Source organism: Jaculus jaculus, chromosome 7 (assembly GCF_020740685.1).
Source record: "Jaculus jaculus isolate mJacJac1 chromosome 7, mJacJac1.mat.Y.cur, whole genome shotgun sequence".
Lineage (NCBI taxonomy): Eukaryota > Metazoa > Chordata > Mammalia > Rodentia > Dipodidae > Jaculus > Jaculus jaculus.
Genome location: NC_059108.1, coordinates 150,490,934 through 150,511,310, shown reverse-complemented (window position 1 = coordinate 150,511,310; position 20,377 = coordinate 150,490,934). Strand labels below are relative to the sequence as shown.

General features: G+C 43.2%; 1 protein-coding gene across 3 annotated transcripts in view; it reads right to left on the bottom strand.

The window, feature by feature from the left end:
• Setd3 (SET domain containing 3, actin histidine methyltransferase) overlaps positions 1–20,377 on the bottom strand; it is a 62,472-nt gene that overhangs the window by 7,115 nt on the left and 34,980 nt on the right. For all 3 annotated transcript variants that reach the window (XM_045154948.1, XM_004665603.3, XM_045154949.1), the window contains 4 exons: positions 5,912–5,970; positions 5,113–5,227; positions 1,193–1,267; positions 45–211 (listed from right to left, as the gene is read on the bottom strand). In XM_045154948.1, the coding sequence (XP_045010883.1) occupies positions 45–211; positions 1,193–1,267; positions 5,113–5,227; positions 5,912–5,970 (416 nt within the window). The remainder of the gene's footprint in view (positions 1–44; positions 212–1,192; positions 1,268–5,112; positions 5,228–5,911; positions 5,971–20,377) is intronic.

Sequence of the window (20,377 nt, the reverse complement as noted above, 5' to 3'; positions counted from 1 at the left end):
CTGCGAGTTCCACAGGAAAGAGACAACCATTCTTTTCTACGTACGTTGGGATGCCAGCGCGAGCCAAGACCTCGGCCTTCATGGCGTACAGCCTGTCACTCTTACTCACTCCCAGCTTTATTTTCACTCTGTCGTGTGAATTATTGTCAAAGAAAAAGCCACTGTGGATCACAAACTCTGCATTTGACCGAGTGCCATAAAAAATGTAAATCTGAGATGCAGTAAAGAGAAAGTAGAAGGACATAAAACAAACTTAGCATGTATTCTTAATACTGAGCAGGCTAAGGACTAGTTCTGGCATAGTTAACTCATGTTTTTTGGCTCTGTTTTGAGACAGAGTGCCATATAGCCCAGGCTGGCCTTAAACTCACTACATAACCAAAGACTTCTGATTCTCCTGCCTCCACCTCCGAAGTGCTAAGATTACAGGTGTGTGCCACCACCCCGTTTATGCAGTGCTGGGGATTGAAGGATTGAACTCAGAAGCTTTGTGCCAACTGAGCAACATCCCAAACTGAACAAAAAGTTTAATTCTGTTTCACCCAAAGCATAAAAACATAAAACCACAGGCTAAAGAGATGGCTTAGCGGTTAAGGAACTTGCCAGCAAAGCCTAAGAACTTATGTTCGAGTCTCCAGGTCCCACGTAAGCCAGACACACAGTGACGCAAGTGTGTCATGCTGCACATGTGCACAAGGGACGCACATGTCTGAAGCTTGCTTGTAGCAGCTGAAGGGCCTGCTGCACCCATTCTCTTTGTCTCTCAAAAATAAATAAAAATTAAAAAACATAAAACCACACACCAAAGTGAAAATTCATGAAGCCCAGAATGACTGCTGATTCCTTTTGACATCCTGGCCTAGTCAGGACTGCCTCTTTCAAAGAGCCCATAATGGAGACATAAATGTGACGTGCTTTATGGAATAAAAACTTGGTTTTAGTGTCAGAAAACTTAAGTTTCAGTTTAAAATGTCACAAACACTAGGCCAATCATGCAAATGATTACACTTAAATCTTTTCTCCTCTGTGCACTCAAATCACAATTCAAAGCACATTTATGTCTCAAGATGTGGTCCAGAAGACAAACAGTTCTATCAATGCCACAATTCCTCCACAAGTTCAGTGCTTTTAAAAAGTCACTCTAAGAATCACTCAGTGCCCACAGGCTGACGACATAGTGCGTGACACTCGCCTGCTCTCCAGCCCGGAAGTCCTGCAGAGCTACGCACTCGCAGCGGTCATCTTCCAGGTTGTACCCTGTGGTGATCTGGAGAGGAAGAAAGAACAAACATTCGCTCACTCATGAGCTTCTTTGGCCACTGGAGGCTAAAAGTCTCTAGAGGTTCTTAAAGGGGTGTGTCTGTTAAATACTTCAATCACTTCTACTCATACCAAAGATTGTGTGAGAAATGACATACTTGAGACAATAGGGGAGGGGGACACTGCACTTCATCTCCACCAAACACAATCCCCAGGGCAATGAGCCCACAGGTTAAGACCTCCACAGGTGACAGAAAGCAAATGGCCCTTCTGGCCTTTGTGCCTGTTTACTGGTGAACTGGAGGAGCTCAGGGTACGAAATTAAGGTAGGGATGTGTATATTCAGTGGCAGAACACCCTAACATGCACAGATCCTAGGTTCTCCAGCAATGCCAGACAAAAGGGAGGGGAAAATGGGTGTTCCATTGCATAGAGTCAAGAAGAGAAGAAAAGCTTTACTTCTGAGTCATGTTATTTTGAAATGAGAGCAAATTTAAAGCTTTCAGGTAAGCTAAGGCCACCGACATGCATTTACTGAATGTCCAATTCCATGCCAGGCCCAGAGAGGGTCTCTTGGAAAACAGCATGAAAACCCTCAGTCTACAGACATGTGAGGAAAAACCAATCAAAACATATGAGCCCATCTTCCACTCCAGGAAGCCTCAAGTGGCTGAAGGAGGGCACAGCACAGAAGGGTAGTGCTTGCTGGCACTTCTGAGATGGTACACTCTGGGTGGGCACCAGAAAACCCTGGAGAGAGGAACATGTGACTCCTCTGCAGCTGGATTCCAGTGAACCTGTCACATAGCACTATGGGAGGGAGAACCAGATACACAACACCCCACAGCATGTACAGAACTACACATCATTTTTCTGTGTTTTTAAATTTTTCTCTAAGCATGTATCATATTCCTTTATTTTAGGGAAGAGGAAATTAAGTAATGCATGCTCATCAAATACAATTTGAAAAGCAGAAGAGATCATATTGTATTAATGTTTCGGTTTTTTTTTTTCCTTCTGGAGTTTCTTTCTACGCATAAGTACATATGCTTATAATCATTTACTACTCACTCATCAATTTATTTAAAAAAAAATAACAAGAGGCACTGGGATTCACCAAGGCATGGGGGTATGAGTAAGACAGACTATAAACCAACCAACCTAATTAAAAAAAAAAAAAAATCACCTGCCTTCATAGAGCCTCACAGGTGGAGAAGCCAACCAGCCAACCAGACACCAAAATCACAGATGAAAACATACCACACAGTCAATGCCAGTGCAGAAAGTCCTACAGGACAAGAAAGGGCTGCCCAGCTCACAAAGGTGCTGGGGTGGCCGCAGAGCCGGCACAAGGCCCGGGCAGACTGCTGCTGTCAGGACAGCACGAGGTCAGACTCGGCCATGCTGGAGCTGTAGCGGGCGTGTGCTGTGCAGGAGGCATTGCTCATTATTGTGAAAAGTGAAATTTTACTCTGAGCCTGTAATCAATATATCTTGATCCTTCAACATCCAAACAGAAAGGCCCTGGAAGAACCTTGTCAACTCTGCTTGATTCAGCATCTCTTTCACCCTGGCTAACAGAATCACATACACCACATACACTGGAACATGCAAAGTTGCAGGTAAACTACCGAGCAGTGTCCTTCTCAAATAAACTGAATGATCCACAGGGACCAACCAGCCTCCCTCCTCCACGAATTCTCAACAGCACATGCAAGCTTTCTATGGCTTAGGACTGTTCCTTTTGACCTCTCCTAACCCTGCTTCTCCAAGTGACTAAGAATTTCTCTCCCAGTCACCAGAATCAAGAAGAGCTTCTCCTGCCTTTCTTTGTTGCTACTCTGGAATGACCGCCATAGACTGGATTCCTCCACACTGGCAGAACCAGGGCTGTGGGCCACTGCTGGAAATAGCCAGTGTTGCTGAGTTACAACTTTCTATTGAGTAACACCTCAGCAAGAGTCAAGGCAGGCTGACAACAAGAGTATTGTCAACACAAACACAGGAAAGAAAAGCTTTTGCTTAAAAGCTGAGCCTTGAGTTGAGTACCTCATTTTTAAAGAGGTTACTCATTAATATGCATGATGTACAACTTTATAGTCTGGAAAGAGCATTTCTTAAAGTTCCCATGAAATGACAGTAGGTCAGTTCAACAAAGGTGAAGAGCTGACAGCAAAGTGTGCTGACCTCGTGAACACATTTTCTGAAGGTTAGCAGTGCCTTGGCCAGGACTATGGTAGGTCATAGTCACATGAACTGCATTAGGAAAAACGTAAGAGTTGTCACCAACCCATTATTGTAAAAGTGAAGGTTATCAACTAGCAAGGAGGTGACACCACAGCTTCATGTCTCTGAATAAATGAGGAGCAGTCTTGGGCAGCCAAATGACACAAGCGGGTAGAACTGAGTCTTCAGCTGTGGAGTGAACCATAGGGTGCTAAAACTAGAAAGGGAGTATCTCTTTTTCCTAGACTTCTGTTTTTATTATTTTGGTTTTTTGAGGTAGGGTTGGTTTCACTCTAGTCAAGGCTGACCTGGAATTCACTCTGTATTCTCAGGGTGGCCTCAAACTCATGACTATCCTCCTACCTCTGTCTCCCAAGTGCTGGGATTGAAGGCATGCACCACCACACCCAGTTTATGCTGTTTTTGTTTTTCATAATAAAGCACCTTTTAAACTTTGGAAATAACAATACATTCTAATGATCAACCAAGTTTGTGAAACAATAATCCATTTCAAATTAAAAAGGGCAAGGAAAGTATGAGGCCAGATATTAAAAACTACTTGAAAAACTTTAGATTCCAAGCTTATGATGAGTTCAAAATATCTCTGAAGGAAAGCAAAAAAAAAAAAGAGCAAAGAATGTAAAGTTATATTCATTAATGAAAATGTTAAACATGCTACTATTTCTTAGCACTACTAAATTCAATTAAGCATATCTAAATTAAGGCAAAATGTAATTATAAAAGTGTAACTATTTTCCTTGCTTCAATTTACACACTTCCACATTCCAGAAAGTAACTGCTGCAATAGTCCGTCTGAAGCGCATGTGCTCAGGCTACTGTGAGGATCGTACCCTCCTCATAGCCTCTCTACTGCACTTCTGACACTGCCAGTCATAACAAAGAGAGGAGCAAACCCCAACCGACCCAGAGACTAGCACCGTTTTTAAAAATGCAAAGTGATCTAGGATTTACTCTATTTCTAAACCTTTCTCAGGACCGAGAAAGCTTTACCCTAGGTATTGCCTGAAAGCCAAAGAATGCTGAGAAACAGGAGCTGTGTCTCCTTGCCTACCAAAATCCACTGTGGAATAAAATTTTTCTCCTACCTCCCACCTAGTGATGCCACCAACTCTACATTAAGTGCCTGTGCTCTCAGCAAAGCAGATGAACTGATATGGCAAAGGACTGTGGGCAGAACAGGGGAAGGCTGGGGGGGGGGGCAGAGAAAGCAGCAAGAAATAGCTCATAACTAGAAATGGAGTCAGTAGAGGAAAAGAAAAGGTTATAAAAGAGAAAGGCAGAAATATAATTGATTTTCTTCAATAAATCAGACTTTTAGAATAAGAAACTGGTTTATAAAGCCTGTGGTCCAACAAGATAAGAAAATGAATATGCAAGAATTACTATTTCACTCACAAATGCCATTTGCTGTAGGTTTTGAAAGTGGCTAAGAGTCAAGTTCTCACTTCGAAAATGAAGTTAATATGGAGAAAGCAAAGGGTTGGCTTCTCCTTGAGGGGAAGGAGAAAAGGCATGCTTGCTGCTTGAGGACAGAAGCCTGAGTGGACTGTCCACTCTGAAGTTCAGCAGCAGACTCCCAGATACAACCTAGGGTGAGGTCATTACCAGGCCGTTGGTATGATTGCACATGTCCCATAAAGGAATCAGGGCCAGGGTCACCCGGGAACCATCCTCCGTGGGAATTTGGTTTTGCCGTGTCATAACAGAAGAGACTGCCCACCTGTAATTAAAAAAAAAAAAGGGAGTTAAAGGCAAAAGCCAACTGCCATAAAGAAGTAACTCAACCAGAAACTTTAGGGCTGTCTGACATCTCACAAATTTTCAAAGCCTTTTCAATATCATTTAAAACTAAATCCAGGATTGAGAGAGGGCAGTGGCAGGGAAAGGACAGCCGGGGGAAGGCAGAGTAAGTGACTGGGCAGAATGCACAGAGAAGGCCAGGAGCAAGCAGGGTCTCAGTGGGTTAATACAAGACATAACCTCGTTCCCAAAGCCAGATCCTCTTCAATGCTGACTAAAACTGCTTTTAACCTCAGAATGTGTATGCTAGAACCATACACTGTACCAAGTATGGAATACAGTTTTACTACACTGGGCATGATTAACTTTCTGTTCAAAATAAGTCCCTGGTTTACAGTAATATAATCTATTTAAAAGGTAAAAAAAATCCTTTAGCACAGCGCAATAGGAATGCTAATCTCCAATATCCTCTTGGGTACCTCAGCCGGGCCCTCGCCATACAGGTTTAACAGCGATTTCTAAGGGCTGTAAATGCGAAGCTTGTGGAAGCTGCTCACCGCAGCTTCTGAAACCATCTCTGCTTTCCGCTTTAACAGGTCCCTGCGGAAGTGCTTCCAGACCCTGCGTTCCCTTAGAACCCCACCACACCACCCCTCACACCAACCTGTAGTCCTCGTAAGTGAAAGAGTCCTTCAAGGGCAGTTTGTTGGCGTGAGGATGGGTCTGGGAACGAGAAGTTTTAGGAAGCAGAGGTGAAAAGAGAAAAAGGAAAAACGGAAATCAGTCAGCAGAATTTCATTATTTAGCTGCCTAACAGATCCTAACAAGAGCCAAATGAAGCAGGAGGCGTCCAGCCGCGCTACGGAGGGATCATCACGCTATCATGCCCTCATACATCACTGTCAACTTAATTTGTTGTGCCCAGCAGCCGCCATAAATCTGCTCCTTCTTATTTCCATCCTAGAGCCTGCAGACACCACACAAAGCACAAGTTAAGGTAGACTGACTTCACAAAGGCAGGCACACCCACGCTATGAGCCTCTGATCTGAACACAAACCCAAGCCTGCGTAGGGAGGATTCGGCCTTTTCATGGGATCTCAGCTGTGATGGCTCTGTAGATCCTATGAATAGATTTCAAATATCTTTATATATTTCAAAAAGCAACAACTACAGGTACTCTAGTATATATGGAAGTTATTCCAGTTATCTCTAGCTCACATCACGTGACAGAATCAACTCACGTGTAGTCATGTAGGTGGCAAACATGGATTACATACAGAAATTCAGGAAAGGTCTAGTTTCACGAGATTATAAAGTAAGTCTTACACAAGTAAAATAAAGATAAAACAGAAATCAGTATATTTTAAATTGTTCTACTTTTTTCTGGATAAAAGAACATTTGTTAAAAATATTCTAAACTTCACACTTGGAAGAAAATTTTATATTTCACATTCTCTCTTCATAATTCCCCCTTTAGCCTTTTCAATTACTTAAAAACTTTGTCTCAAGAATTTAAAGTTGTAACAGTTTAATTCTAATTTTTGGTTTCAATTACAACGTGACGGGCAAACTGCAGTAAGTGCTCAAATGAATAAGTGGGTATTTCTAAGACAGACATGAGACGCCCTGCGCGGGTCCTGCCCGCGCTCCGTGCAGCACGCCGCCTTACCCCCACGCACTGGCATCACAAGTGCGCTGCCATTCGTCATCGCCCACTGTGCCGTCCTCGCTGGCGCCACACACAGGACAGGAGGGGATGAGGGAAGAGTGGCTCAAACCGTAAATCAATTAGAAAACAAAAGCTTGTGCTCAGTGTGCGATTTTAGGCAAATTATGTATTATAAAAGGCTGCCACTTGGGTGTTAGTTCTGTGCCTGTTTCTCCCCTCTTCTTAGGCCAGTTTTAACCCTTTGGAAGAAAAGTCAAAACGTAAAACCGGGCGTGGTGGCACACGACTTTAATCCCAGAACTCGGGAGGCAGAGGTAGGAGGATCGCATTGAGTTCCAGGCCACCCTGAGACTCCAGAGTGAATTCTAGGTCAGCCTGGGCTACAGTGAGACCCTGCCTCGAAAAACCAAAAAAAAAAAGCCCATCTGGCCAGATGTGGAAGGATACACCTGTAAGTCCCATCATTCGGACAGCTAGGGCAGGAGAATTAAGAACTGACAAACTACATAACAAGATCCCACCCCAACACAAATAAACAAAGCTAAATAAATGTCTGCACTGCCAGACAGGACGATGTAATCTATACGACAGCACATCACATTGGGTACTTCCTACCTGAGGTGGGGGTCAGGGAAGGGGAACTTGAGCAACATGGCAGCCACAGATGGCCTAGCCACAGTCCAGGGCTGAGAGGCCTGGCATTTCTCCCAGGCCCTCTGTAACAAATCAGGGTTAGTCTATGCTCTGGAAGTCCTCACTGGGTTTTCCATTGAAGTCATTAAACTTAACCAAGACCAGGGTCAGGTTTCTCCTTCCAAAGTCTAAGCAAGCATAAAGAAACTACTTCCCCAACACTCATCTGATCACAGGAAGCAACAGAAAAATTATACACTATACAGAACAGGGATTCGAATGCTAAAATGGTCTTTTGCTTAATTCATGTTATCTCATCTCTTGAGTACTTTACATATTCCAACTGTCTTCTTCAAGGTCTACAAGGTAAGAAATACTGTTGCTATTTCTTAAATATTTTCATTCATTTCAAGTACAGAATTTACTGAACTACTTTGCTAAGGCCCAGGAATACTAAAAATTTAACAGTTGCCCCCCCCCAAAAGTTTGACATTAGGGCTGGAGGGATGGCTTAGCAGTTAAGGCATTTTGCCTGCAAAGTCAAAGGACCCAGGTTTGATTCCCCAGGACCCATGTTAGCCAGATGCACAAGGGGGTGCACATGTCTGAAGTTCGTTTGTAGTGGCTGGAGGCCCTGGCATGCCCATCCTCTCACTCTCTTTCTCCCTCTGTCAAAATTTTATTTTACTTAAATAAAATATTTTTAGAAGTTTGACATTAATTAGAAGAAACGATAACTCTCCAGGTTACACTCTCAAAGGACTTGAATGAATTTCTACCACCTGATTACTGCACCTACCAACACCTTACATATATGTCTCCTATACAACTGCACAGTCCCAATGAAGTCATTAAAAAACAAAACTTGGAGGAAAAATAAGTGCAAACTCATTTTTCAAGCTGAATCTATTGTCTGTATAGTTATATAATATTTGCAGAAGCTGTTAGAAATAGTTGTTCTCAAAAAAAAAAAAAACAGGGTGTGCCTAATACATGCGATCCCAGTATAAAAGCGATTTTGCCACCAACACATGCAGGAACAGTTACGCTGAGGCAGAGTGTGACAGAAGTCACTTTCATTTCAGCAGGGCTCTCACCACCGTGACACCTGCGCCACCTACTGGCAGCACAGGGGCATGGGCTTCAGTCACTGAGACCTAGAGCTGTTTCCAGAGCAAAGCCTGGGATAGCAACACTGGGCTTATCTATTGTTTCAGCTTTAAAACTTTTACCTAAAATTACTAGGTATTTTACAAGGATCTTGAAACAATTCAAATATTGAAAAATCATCATCTATGACATGTATTCAATGTTGGAAATAAATGTTTCCACTTAAACAATGAAAAAGGCTAGGACAAATGCCTAATCTAAACAATTTTCAAGTAAGGCCAGTTCAGTATGGCTTTTAAAAACTACTCCAAAAATTAGACAGTAACTTGAAAACTTCTACAATGGACGTATTTAAGGTGCCTCTGGTTAAAAAGCATGGAGCACCTCCACCTCCTGCAACAGACTGCTGTCAGGATCTCCCCTTTGGCCCAACCACAGCCACCTCGACCCTGTGCTCTCAAACCAAGATGTAAGGCCGAAGCAAGCTGCACCCTTGGTGGACAACTGACTTGAGCTGTGACTAGTTTCCAAAACACAGATTCACATGGGGTAGGAGAGGAGTGTTGCCCCTGTCAGAAAGACACCAGTGACCAGGCTCTGATAGGCAGGGAAGCAGGGGACAGAGCTGCAAAATCACTAACTGTCTCGGCCCAAGCCCCAGTAAACACAGGTTCAGAAACTCAGCAGACTTTCTGGGTGTTTTATCCTGAAGCAGAGCAAGTACTTGACACTGGGAATGGACAACGGCTCCAGCTCAGCCAGCCAGCTTACGCCTATAATCCCCCTGCTCAGGGGGTCAGCCTGGACAGCTAAAGGCACACCAGGGCTACATAAGACCCTACCTAAAAAGCCAAAACAAATATGTAAATAAAAATTTAAGAAGAGAATTCTGGAGTTCTTATACAGAGATGAATGGAACACTATAGCATTCTCCTCATTCTTTTTCCCATCCATTCTCTTACAGAAACAGTAATACTGTGCTGAATACAAAATAATCACCATGTTTGGGAAAGATTAATATCTAGAATTGTTTGTTTGGCTTCAATAAAAAGGAGCAATATTGCTAAATATGTTAAGTATGACATTTTGAAGAATTTACCATATCGCACAGGTCTGGTAGAGATGCTTAAGGAAATTAAAAACCTCTACAGTCAGCATATTTGATCCTTATTAAAGTTCTGTCTTGAACTATCATTCACATAAAACAAAAATAAACCAAGAAGAAATTTAAATAAAACCTATGGATTATAAGTGTTTGAAGATGAAAAAAATGAATGATATTCTGGCTTTAAAAATTGATTTAGCATGCAGCTTCTCTTTATAGTCCCTTGATAAAAATGAAATCTCCCTAACAAACACTTAATAAAACCTGTCAATATCTCTGAAAAGAAAAATGACACAAATGCATTAAGTATTAAATACCCTTGGAAAAAGTCACATATTCTATGAATTTTTGATGTACTATCTTGACATTAATGTAAAACCTTGATATTTATAATTGACAGATATTTAATAAAGTATAAAAGAAGATGGCTGCCGTGCAGCATGCAAATTTCTCAGGCCGAGAGATACAGCACACTTACACTAAATAAACAGTTACTGTGTCACACCAATCAGCTGCCGTCTTATTTTAAGCTCATACAACAAACCTTTGTGAAGAACCAAAAATAAGAAGAATTCGTTATTATGTGAATTCCTAATCCAGAAACATCTAGTATGTGAAGCTGCTTTTCTGGTTCTGTACAGGAACAAAATGCATCCAAATCAAGGGTGGTTTTGTTTCTAACATAGAGCAATAAACATTTTAAAAATAAAGAGAAGCATTTCCATGAATATATGGAGAGTAATTTTCTAAAACAATTCTCAGAAGCAGCAAATCTGACCCAAAGAAAGATTCAAAATGCTCTAAGGAAAACATAAGGAAGAAAGCACATAAAAGGCCTGGAGGACATGAATGATCCCCCCAGGACCCCCAGCAACCCCCCCACACCCGTCGCTTTTCCAAACAATGTTCTTCTCCACCTAAACTGAGGTGTGTGGGGAGCCAAGCTGAATGCTTGAAGTGGTCACTTCAGTGGCATTCAAATACACTGACAGAGAAGCTGCTCAGTTCATAAAAATGACTCCTAAATACCGTGTTTATATTCTGCTGTAATTCCCAAAATACCTGCGGCAGTTCAGTGGCTACTATTCAACAGCCACGGGGATGAACTTTGAAAGTTGCATTGGGCTTATTCAGATAAAAAGTCGCAACACATGTAATTACATTCAATTGATTAAATATGTCTATTCTGCAAATATCTTAAGCGTGTATTAAAAGTGGCAGTTGGATTCGTCTGCCAAGGACAGACAGACCTCACTCAGTGATGGCTCCGCTTCACTTACTGCTACGAGGCTAAGAGAAAACAGACACAGAACCGCGCCCCGACCTTGGGGTGGATACAGCCAAACACCTTCCACAATGGTGCAGGCTCACCTGGCAGAGACATCCAGGCTCTCAAGGCCACTGGAGTCCTGGGCAGGAGAGCCAGTGCATCGTCCCTAAGCCACAGTGGATAGTGCCTCAGCAAATGCTACAGCTCTTGCAAAATGCAAAGAGAAGCAACAAGCACCAGCCTCCTAGATTGGCCTTGCAGGCCCAGAGACCCCTCTTCTCAAAGACAATGTCATACCCAGAACAGAGGAAAGGGGGCAGAGAAAGAAAAGGGAACCCTTTTCTTCCCCTGAAGGAACACAATAAAGGAGAAATGTGGGAGGGGAACAAAGAAGAGGCTGCACACAGGAGAGATGACAGGCAGGAGAAGCATCCCGAGCACCTTGGGCCCCTGTGCCCCGGACGCCTCCAAGTAGGAAGCAAGGCGGCAAAGGTCTAGGAGCCCATGGGCATCTGCTTGTACTTTTGTGTCCTGAGTGGATGCAGCAGTTTAACAGAAAGACAAATTATAAAATATCCACTGAATCTACACCTTAGTTTTGATGACCATAAATCAGAATCAAAGCATGGCTCATATATTCAGTTCTTGAGGGAAAAATCAATTTTTAAGACTTTTATTTTTAAAACACAGATTACATCCAACTCTTGGGGGAATTTTTCATCATAACGTCTTTGAATTCGCTCAATATGATCAAATAAAGATTTAACTACATCGATACACATTTAATTAAGACTTTCTGCTTCACAATTTTATACACAGAAATTTTTTTTCTATAGCAAATGCGTAGTGCCTTAAAATAAAAAATTAAATAAAAATGAGATCATTGAAAGCATTGATCATTTCATTTCTAAAATTAAATTTTACATGACTGAATCTATAATCTATATACAGTTTAAATTTAATTGTAATCTTTTGAAACACTGCAAAAATATATCTCTGTAACATGTATATTGTTACTACCTGTATACCCTGAAGGAGTACAACCAACCCCCAAATTTACGCACCATCAACCACATGTGTACTACCAACCATTAATTCACTCAACAAATATTTACTGACTTTGAAAACAGTCAAAGGTAAGTTAGCAGCAGAAATTCATCCATCAGAAAAACAAAGGCAAAAAAAGAACAAAAAAATCATCCATCAGAAATATCTTATTTGTAAATGCCTCTGACTGGTAGAGGAATTGATAGAATTAACATTCTTGGGGGCAGGGGTTACTACCTAAAGCCAGAGGAGTGGCTACAAGAAGAGACCACAGCTCTGATTCCCTTCCCCAGTTACACAGCCCCGTTCTCCAAACCTAGCAGGTTCCTATCTCCTCAGAGTCTTGCTGCCCGTTCAGTTCAGTTTGGTGCCCTGTGATATGAGTGGCTCGGGGCATCTGAGGATCATTCTTTCCCCTCTAGGAAAGCTTAGTGAGGCAGGGATGTATCTTTGGCCACCAGTGAGGCCCCAGTGTTTTACATAGAGTCTAGATCCTTGAAGACATCTTCTCTCTCCCAGTAAGAGGAAAGCCTTCCTGGGAGTGGAAGACATTTGTGACCAAATGGACCTGGGAGACATCAGACTAACTGACCTGTACAGGTCTGAAGAGGAAGAAAACAGAGAAGGCAACAACCTTCTAGAGCATGACTTCAAGGACAAGGAGCAGCAGCCTGGAGCCTGTGTGTACCCCGCTGCTCCCAGAAGCCTTTCCACATGGCCCACAGCCTCCAGAAATACCGCCTGCCTTTCCTTTTTTTTTTTTTTTAAATTTTTTTAAAATTTATTTATTTGAGAGCAACAGACACAGAGAGAAAGACAGATAGAGAGAGAATGGGCGCGCCAGGGCTTCCAGCCTCTGCAAACGAACTCCAGACGCGGGCGCCCCCTTGTGCATCTGGCTAACGTGGGACCTGGGGAACCGAGCCTTGAACCGGGGTCCTTAGGCTTCACAGGCCAAGCGCTTAACCGCTAAGCCATTTCTCCAGCCCCTGCCTTTCCTTTTTTGTATTCTGTTTCTCATGAGCAGAACCCGCTAATGCCATCTAGGTGTCAAGAGAACCTTGTCAATCTTTTACAACTGTCTTTGAACACATTTGTGAAAACCCTATTCCTATTTTAAGAATCCAGTGAGGGCTGCAGAGATGACTTAGCGGTTAAGGCACATGCCTGCAAAGCCTAGGGACCCAGATTCAATTCTCCAGGTCCCATGTAAGCCAGATGCACAAGGTGGCACATGCACCTGGAGTTCGCTTACAGTGGCTGGAGGCTCTGGCACGCCATTCTCTCTGTCTCTAATAAATAAATAAAATTAAATCTAAAAATAACAAAAAAAAGAATCCAGAGGAGCAAAATGGGTCAGGCGCCATGGCTTGTGTGCAAGCACCTGCACCGTCCTCTGTGCACCTGTACCAGGAGCCTGTGGGGCCATCTCAGCACCTCTGTCTCCTATCTGAAAAGGGGTGAGACAGGCTGTATCGACTTTCTTTTAGGCTCTGGACACACTCCCTTAGCCCAAATATCTCTACCCACTGGGAGACAAAAGGACTCTAAACCAGTCACGCCGTGTTTACTGCTCTGTAAAAGAGCCAACTCCACCAATGCTGACTCAGAAGCAGCACAGACATAACCTCCATCTTGCTGCTTAAGAACCAGAAAGCAACAGAATGGCAAAGCAGTTACCATTTCATACGAATACACTTGCATTAATAAAGCAGGCCTGAACTGGAGAGATGGCTTAGCAGTTAAGGTGTTTGCCTGTGAAGCCTAAGAACCCTGGTTTGATTCCTATATCTGGAGTATGTTTGCTGGCTGGATACTCCGGCATGTCCACTCTCTATCTGACTCTTCCTCTCATTCTCTCCCTCCCTCTTTCTATCTCTGTACCCTTCCCTCTCTTTCAAATACATAAACAAAATATTAAAAAAATAAAGCAGGCTTGAATGACTTCAGTTTCATAATACATTCTATTTCCACTTCAGTTGTTTCAGTTGGTGATTCTGGGTAAATACTTCAGCCTCTCTGTCAGCTGGTGGGCTGGCATGACCAATATCACCAATGCTAAAAAAAGAGAGGGTGTGCTGTGATCAGCTACCTTCACAGGGAATGGTTTGGCTGGATGGGGACATGCGCTGTGACTCTGGGAGAGAGCAGAAGTGCTAAGAACTACCATGGGCCAGGTGCTCCTGAGAATTTAGTGTCAGTACGTTTACTTAATCACCCTAGCTCTTCCGAAATCAGCATTATCATTAGCTCTACTCTACTGATAAGAAAACTAAGGAACAGAAGATAGAAAATAACATGCCTCAGGCTAATCAGTTAATAACATTCCCGATATTCGTATCCAGAGCTCAATTGTACTTCTGTAAGTAATCTTGTTTAGGTCCTCATTTTTGCTCAGTAAATGCTGCTCTAAGTGCACAGTGCTATTACTACAAGGATGTTACAAGGCTGAGTGTCATGCAATAGTGACAAGACCAACAATATGACTCCATTACTTCCCAAGAAAGCAGAAAAAAACAGCACATGGAGTTTTAAGTCTTTACCAGTCACACACTCTTAGGTGGTAGTGTGGCCATCATGCAGCCTAGTCCCTTTTAGTGTACAGAAAGAACTCTGGTAGTGGGTGTAACCCAAGGAGAGCATGTGCTTGGCATGCACAAAACCCTGGGCTTTACTCCCAACAATAAAAAAAAAACTGTAGTCCAGGAAACATACCGTACCTAATACATGTGTGCACATATGTATGTTCCTTTCCCTTCTTAATACTCTAAAACAAAGATCATATTCAAAATGCACTTTCTGGTACTTTATATTTACTAGCAATATGCCACACTGGTGGATGCAACAAATTCTCAGAAACCTCAGTTTTATCAATCATTAAACCATTCTATCTATGTTCTTACATTGGCACTATCTTTCTGGTTACTTCCAACTCTCCTAGTTGTCATGTGAATAGAGAAATGAACTTTGAACCCTTACATGTTCATCCAACTTTTAAACTGAAGGAGGTGTGGCAGTGCAAACCTGTACTCCCAGCACTTGGTAAGTGGAAGGAGGAGGGTCAGGAGTTCAAGGCCCGCTTGGGCTGCGTAAGACATGATCTCAAAAAAAAAAAAAAAATTAAAAAGAATGTCAAAGAAGTCTATGAGTAGTTGAAGCCTAAGGACCCTGGTTCGAGGCTCAATTCCCCAGGACCCACGTTAGCCAGATGCACAAGGGGGCGCACGTGTCTGGAGTTTGTTAGCAATGGCTGGAAGCCCTGGCGCACCCATATTCATTCTCTCTCTCTTTCTCTCTCTCTCTCTCTCTCTCGTGTGTGTGTGTGTGTGTGTGTGTGTCTGTCACACTCAAATAAATAAAAATGAACAAAAAATTTAAAAAAAAGAATTTCTGGGGTGTATCACAGAATCCCAAGAACTTATAGGTATTAGGTCTTTGAAAAAGGCAGGCCACATAACAGATACTCTTGACTCATTACAGTGGCCTTGGAGAACGGCCACCCTGGGCTTTCGACACATCTTCCATCTACCATGTGAATCCACACGTCATAGACACTGCATTGTCACCAGCTGCTTGGTGAAGGCTGCTGGTAACAAAAGCTATGGTCTAAGTCCCAGTTGCACAGTGTCCAACTTCTGGCCAAAGCAGATGTGCCTAAGGGATGGACAGGGCTTAGAACAGTGCACAAAGCCTCTTCTCTGGTGAGCGCTCTGGTACTCCAGACGCCTGGCTCAGACAGTCCATGGACACCGTCATGGCTGACCCCATTTCCCTACCTCAGATTCCGTAACTTGAGGAGCAGTTTGTTTACCTGTATGTCCTCTCTTTACTTGCCATACAAAGAATGTTCAGGATCTCCAATACTACTTTTCCAGGTCATGCAAGGGTGGCCAACCTACAGCCCATAGGCTGCATCCAGCCCCAGTTATCTTGGAATGCCAACCCAACCAAAAAAAAATTATATTGACTTAAAATATTATGATTATTTTTGCAATTTTTTTTGTAACTTGATTGCATGGTTCTCAGAAGTATGAATTTTGTAGACAACGTTGTGTCACAATGTCAAAAAGCTAGACATGGCAGGTATCCTAGGCAGAGCACTCAGAGAAGTGTACAGGCTGTTCAACAAGCCTCACACAACTTTTCCTCCTCTAACATCATTGTAGTAAACAGGCACAACACTGTAAAATTTAAATGACCTCAGCATCTTCTAAGAAAAAGTTTTCTTCAAATATAGTAACCTCCGATCTGACAAACCACACAAAATTTAATGTTAATGGTAAAATGCTCCCATAAAACTGCAATGAAGCAGGGACTGGTGGTGTCTGCCTTTAGTTCCAGCACACAGGACAGGCAGAGGTAGGAGGATCACCATGAATCTGAGGCCAGCCTGGAGCTACAGAGTGAGATTCAGGTCAGCCTGGACTACAGGGAGATCTTACCTTGAAAAACAACAACAACAAACATGCAATGAATTGAATTACCAAGTTACAATTTATCCAAAGTCAAAACAGAATCTACCACTGTTAAGTCAAGTTGCTCACTTGAGCTGGATGTGGTAGCATATGCTCTTTAACCCCAGCACTCGGAAGGTAGAGGAAGGAGGATCGCCATGAGTTCAAGGCCACCCTGAGACTACATAGTGAATTCCAGGGCAGTCTGGGCTAGAGCAAGACCCTACCTCAAAAAAACAAAACAAAACAAAAAACCAAGATGCTCACTTGAATAACCAATTATAATCTAAAAATGTCCATGCTATTCGAGATAGAGGTTAAGTAACAGCTTTATTAAGGAAGGTAGTTTTTTAATATTTTATTTTTATTTATTTGACATAGAAGAAGAGAGACAGAGAGAATGGGCCACCAGAGCCTCCACCCACTACAAACAAACTCTAGACACATGTGCCACCTTGTGCATCTGACTAACGTGGGTCCTGGGGAACTGAACCTGGGTCCTTTGGCTTTGCAGGCAAACACCTTAACTGCTAAGCAGTTGTGCTGTGAGTTGGATAAATCTCCCCCTACAGTCCACATGCTGACTTCCACAAGCCGACTGACACAAGTCCCAAACAAGAGGCAAAATAGTGGAGCATTTTGCATTATTCTACTAAAAGAAGGGGCAGGCCCTAAGGCGTCTTCAGTATTTTCTGGGTATTTCCATTAACATGTGGTGTAATTCCCTTCTTGCTAATGAGACAAAGCACTGGACAAAGCTAATGGGAGAAAAGGTTTTATTTTGGCTTAGTCTTCAGGGGAAGCTTCATGATGGCAGAGAAAGCATGGCAGGAGCAGAGAATGGACATCACCTCTGCCACAGCAGGTGGACAACAGCAATAGGCGAGTGAGCGGAGTTCTGGCAGGGGAGCTGGGTATAATACCCCTAGGCACACCTCCTCCAGCAAGGATCCAACTCCCAAACTGCCACCAGCTAGGGACCAAGCACTAAAAACAATGAGTTTATAGGGGACATCTGGTTCACACCACCACCGCAGCATTAAATTTTCTTAGGGAAAAAAGTCACACACACACAAAAACCCTCTTCTGTAAAGAATTGCTAGACTCCACCTTTAAACTGAACAGGATACAAATTTCAGAAGAACAAAGGAACAAGGCCAAGTTACGCAGTGGCTACCTACACCTGCCTTTACCTGCTTTGTCCCTTGAGGACAATTTGTGGGAATGTGCAAGGCTATTTCCTTTCACATAAAATTATACCTCACCTTATATTTTCTTAATTAAATGTTTTAGTGATCAATAGCTTTGAAATGGATTTCACTCTTATTTTTTTCAGAGGAAGTACTGTCTAGCATTCTAAGTAATACCATTTTTGTCAGAGCAGTCAATTTCTAGACACAAATTTTCCATGAAACAATAGTTTTAATCTGTGCTTACCTTTTAAGCGCTATGTAAAAAGTAGGTAGTTGTTAAAACTGTTCATTTGGAACAGAAAGCCAGAAAAAACAAGATCTTGACTTAATGGATAATGTCTGACCACAGTCATGAGAAAGAATTTTAGAACTGGATTTGGAAAAGCAGGCCAGTTGGAACCCAGGCACCCTGCAGACAGTTGTATTCAAGGAACAGGAGTGGTAGTGCCAGAGCAACTTGGGGAAGAAAGAACCTTAGGAGAAATATGCAGCTTTGGCAACATGCAGACACTGTGTAGTAAACTGGTGGTCCCTGGAGTCACTGACTGGGAGCAGGGAGAGCCCAGGCTGTAGGGGTTGAAAAATACATGTGATTAAAGATCAATAGAACATTATTTCAAAGGCCAGGGATAGCCTGTGAATCAAGGGAATAAAGCCAGGACACAGAAGCAAAATGAGGGAAATGAAGGAACAGTGCCCATTGTCATTGTCAGTGAGCTCCTGCCCCAAGCCACAGGTCTGTCTTGCTCCCAGGGGAATTCTTCTTCAGAGAAAGGAAAGGAGGTAAACACTGGGAGATGAAGATAGGAGGAGGCAGAAGAAGCACCTGTCGCATGACCTTAGCTTTCTTAGTACAACAGGAATAAAGAGAGCCACAACAGTGAAACAAGGGACAGTGCCCAGGAGATGAGAGGTTGGGGAGACCTGACCACGCATGCACAGCAGCAGAGACTCAACTGCCAGGCAGGGGTGGGAGCCAAAGGTCATGGCACCTTACCCAATCTCCCCGATACTGACAGCCCAGGACAAAAAGCACTTGGGTTTGTACCAGGTCACAAAAGCAGCAAAGTGAGATGTGAGACAACAGGGAATGCACAGAGTGTCCCCAAGACCCACAGGGAACAGCAGCTTAAGGGCCACATCACAACAAGCCCAGTTTTACTTAAAATACTTCCTACTTCTTTTCAATTAAATGGTAGCAGACAAAGAGATAAAACTAGAAATAATTTCCAGGTGGATGGTTAACTGCCACATTGCCACGTGAATTGACACCCCACCAGGTTTGTGGAACTAATGAGCCCTACTCGCCACAAAATGAAAGGGTAGCAGACTGCCTTTCCAGATAAACAGCATCAAGCAGTGCGCACACCTTCTATTTAGCTCTCCTAGCGCAGGAGCCGAGGAACGGAACGGGGAGCACACAAGGACAAGAGACAGGCCCAAGTGACTGACACGCTCACCCTGTCCACAGCTAGCCCACCCCAGTACAAAGGGGCACCAGCACCAAACATGGCTGCCCAGAACAGATGCCTAGGACTTCTGTGCAAAGTCTTCTTAGCAACCAGAAAGCACCCAGTAGGCCCCGGCTGTTTCTATCCTTCACTCTCAACACACTTGTGCTGTGCACATTAGTGCACAGCTCACACAAGCCCCCAGGGTGGGGGCACCAGGTGCCATGCCTCAGGCCTATCAACGGACCTCAGTATTGTGCTATTACAGAACAATCCAACACAGACAATGTGGCTCAGCCTCAGCCTCAAATTACCCAGGCTGCTAGCTATGGCACAGAAGAGAATCTCTTCCTAAACACTTAATGATCTACTGCAAAAAGAAAAAAATCTGTTTCCCCATCTGCACTTCCAGACGCATATAACCAAGTGACATTCTCCAACATGGGTTTTCCTCAGTCTTTAGCCTTGTCATCTAGACGCTTCTCAGCAAAATGACCGGTATGTTTTCTACTCACCTTTTAATTTCTGGAAAAGTTGCAAAATCTGGATGTCACCTTAAGCCACCTGAAAACTTGCCATGAGAAACAATTTCTGCCCATTTTCACAACTTTCCAGATTGGAATAATCTCCCCCTCCTACTGATTCTCTGAGCCAAATCTAAGACAAAGTTTAAGATTTGTCTTCCTTTAAACTTTCATGTGACCTCCAGTGACTTCTGAATTCCTAACACATGTATTCTAAAAATACTATTGGCCTTTGATTTTTATGCCACATTCAACTGCTATTCAGCTCCTTTGTGGCACTCAATTGTTCCTTCACTTGGCAAATATCTATAGTGTTCAGCATGGAACACAGGAGGGCACCAGACATCTAGTGTGTCCCTCACAAAGCTCCCTGTCTGTAGGCATTCGCGGGCCAAGTCACACCTGGGAGGAGAGTGGAGTGCAGAGCACACAGAGGCAGTGCTGGGCCAGGCAAGCTGACACCTACAGCTGGAGAAGGGCTGAGAGAGAGGCTGGCTCTCTCGGGCTCCTAGGACCTCACAGCTGCCACTTCTTGGTTTTCCCAGAAGCCATAGCAGCAGAGGGTGGAAGAAAAGTAGACAACTACTCATTCTTGTTGTGAGAACAATCAATGTGTAGTGTCCTTTTCAAGTCTTTAAAGATCGCATCCTTAATTTAAAGGGAGTGGGGGACA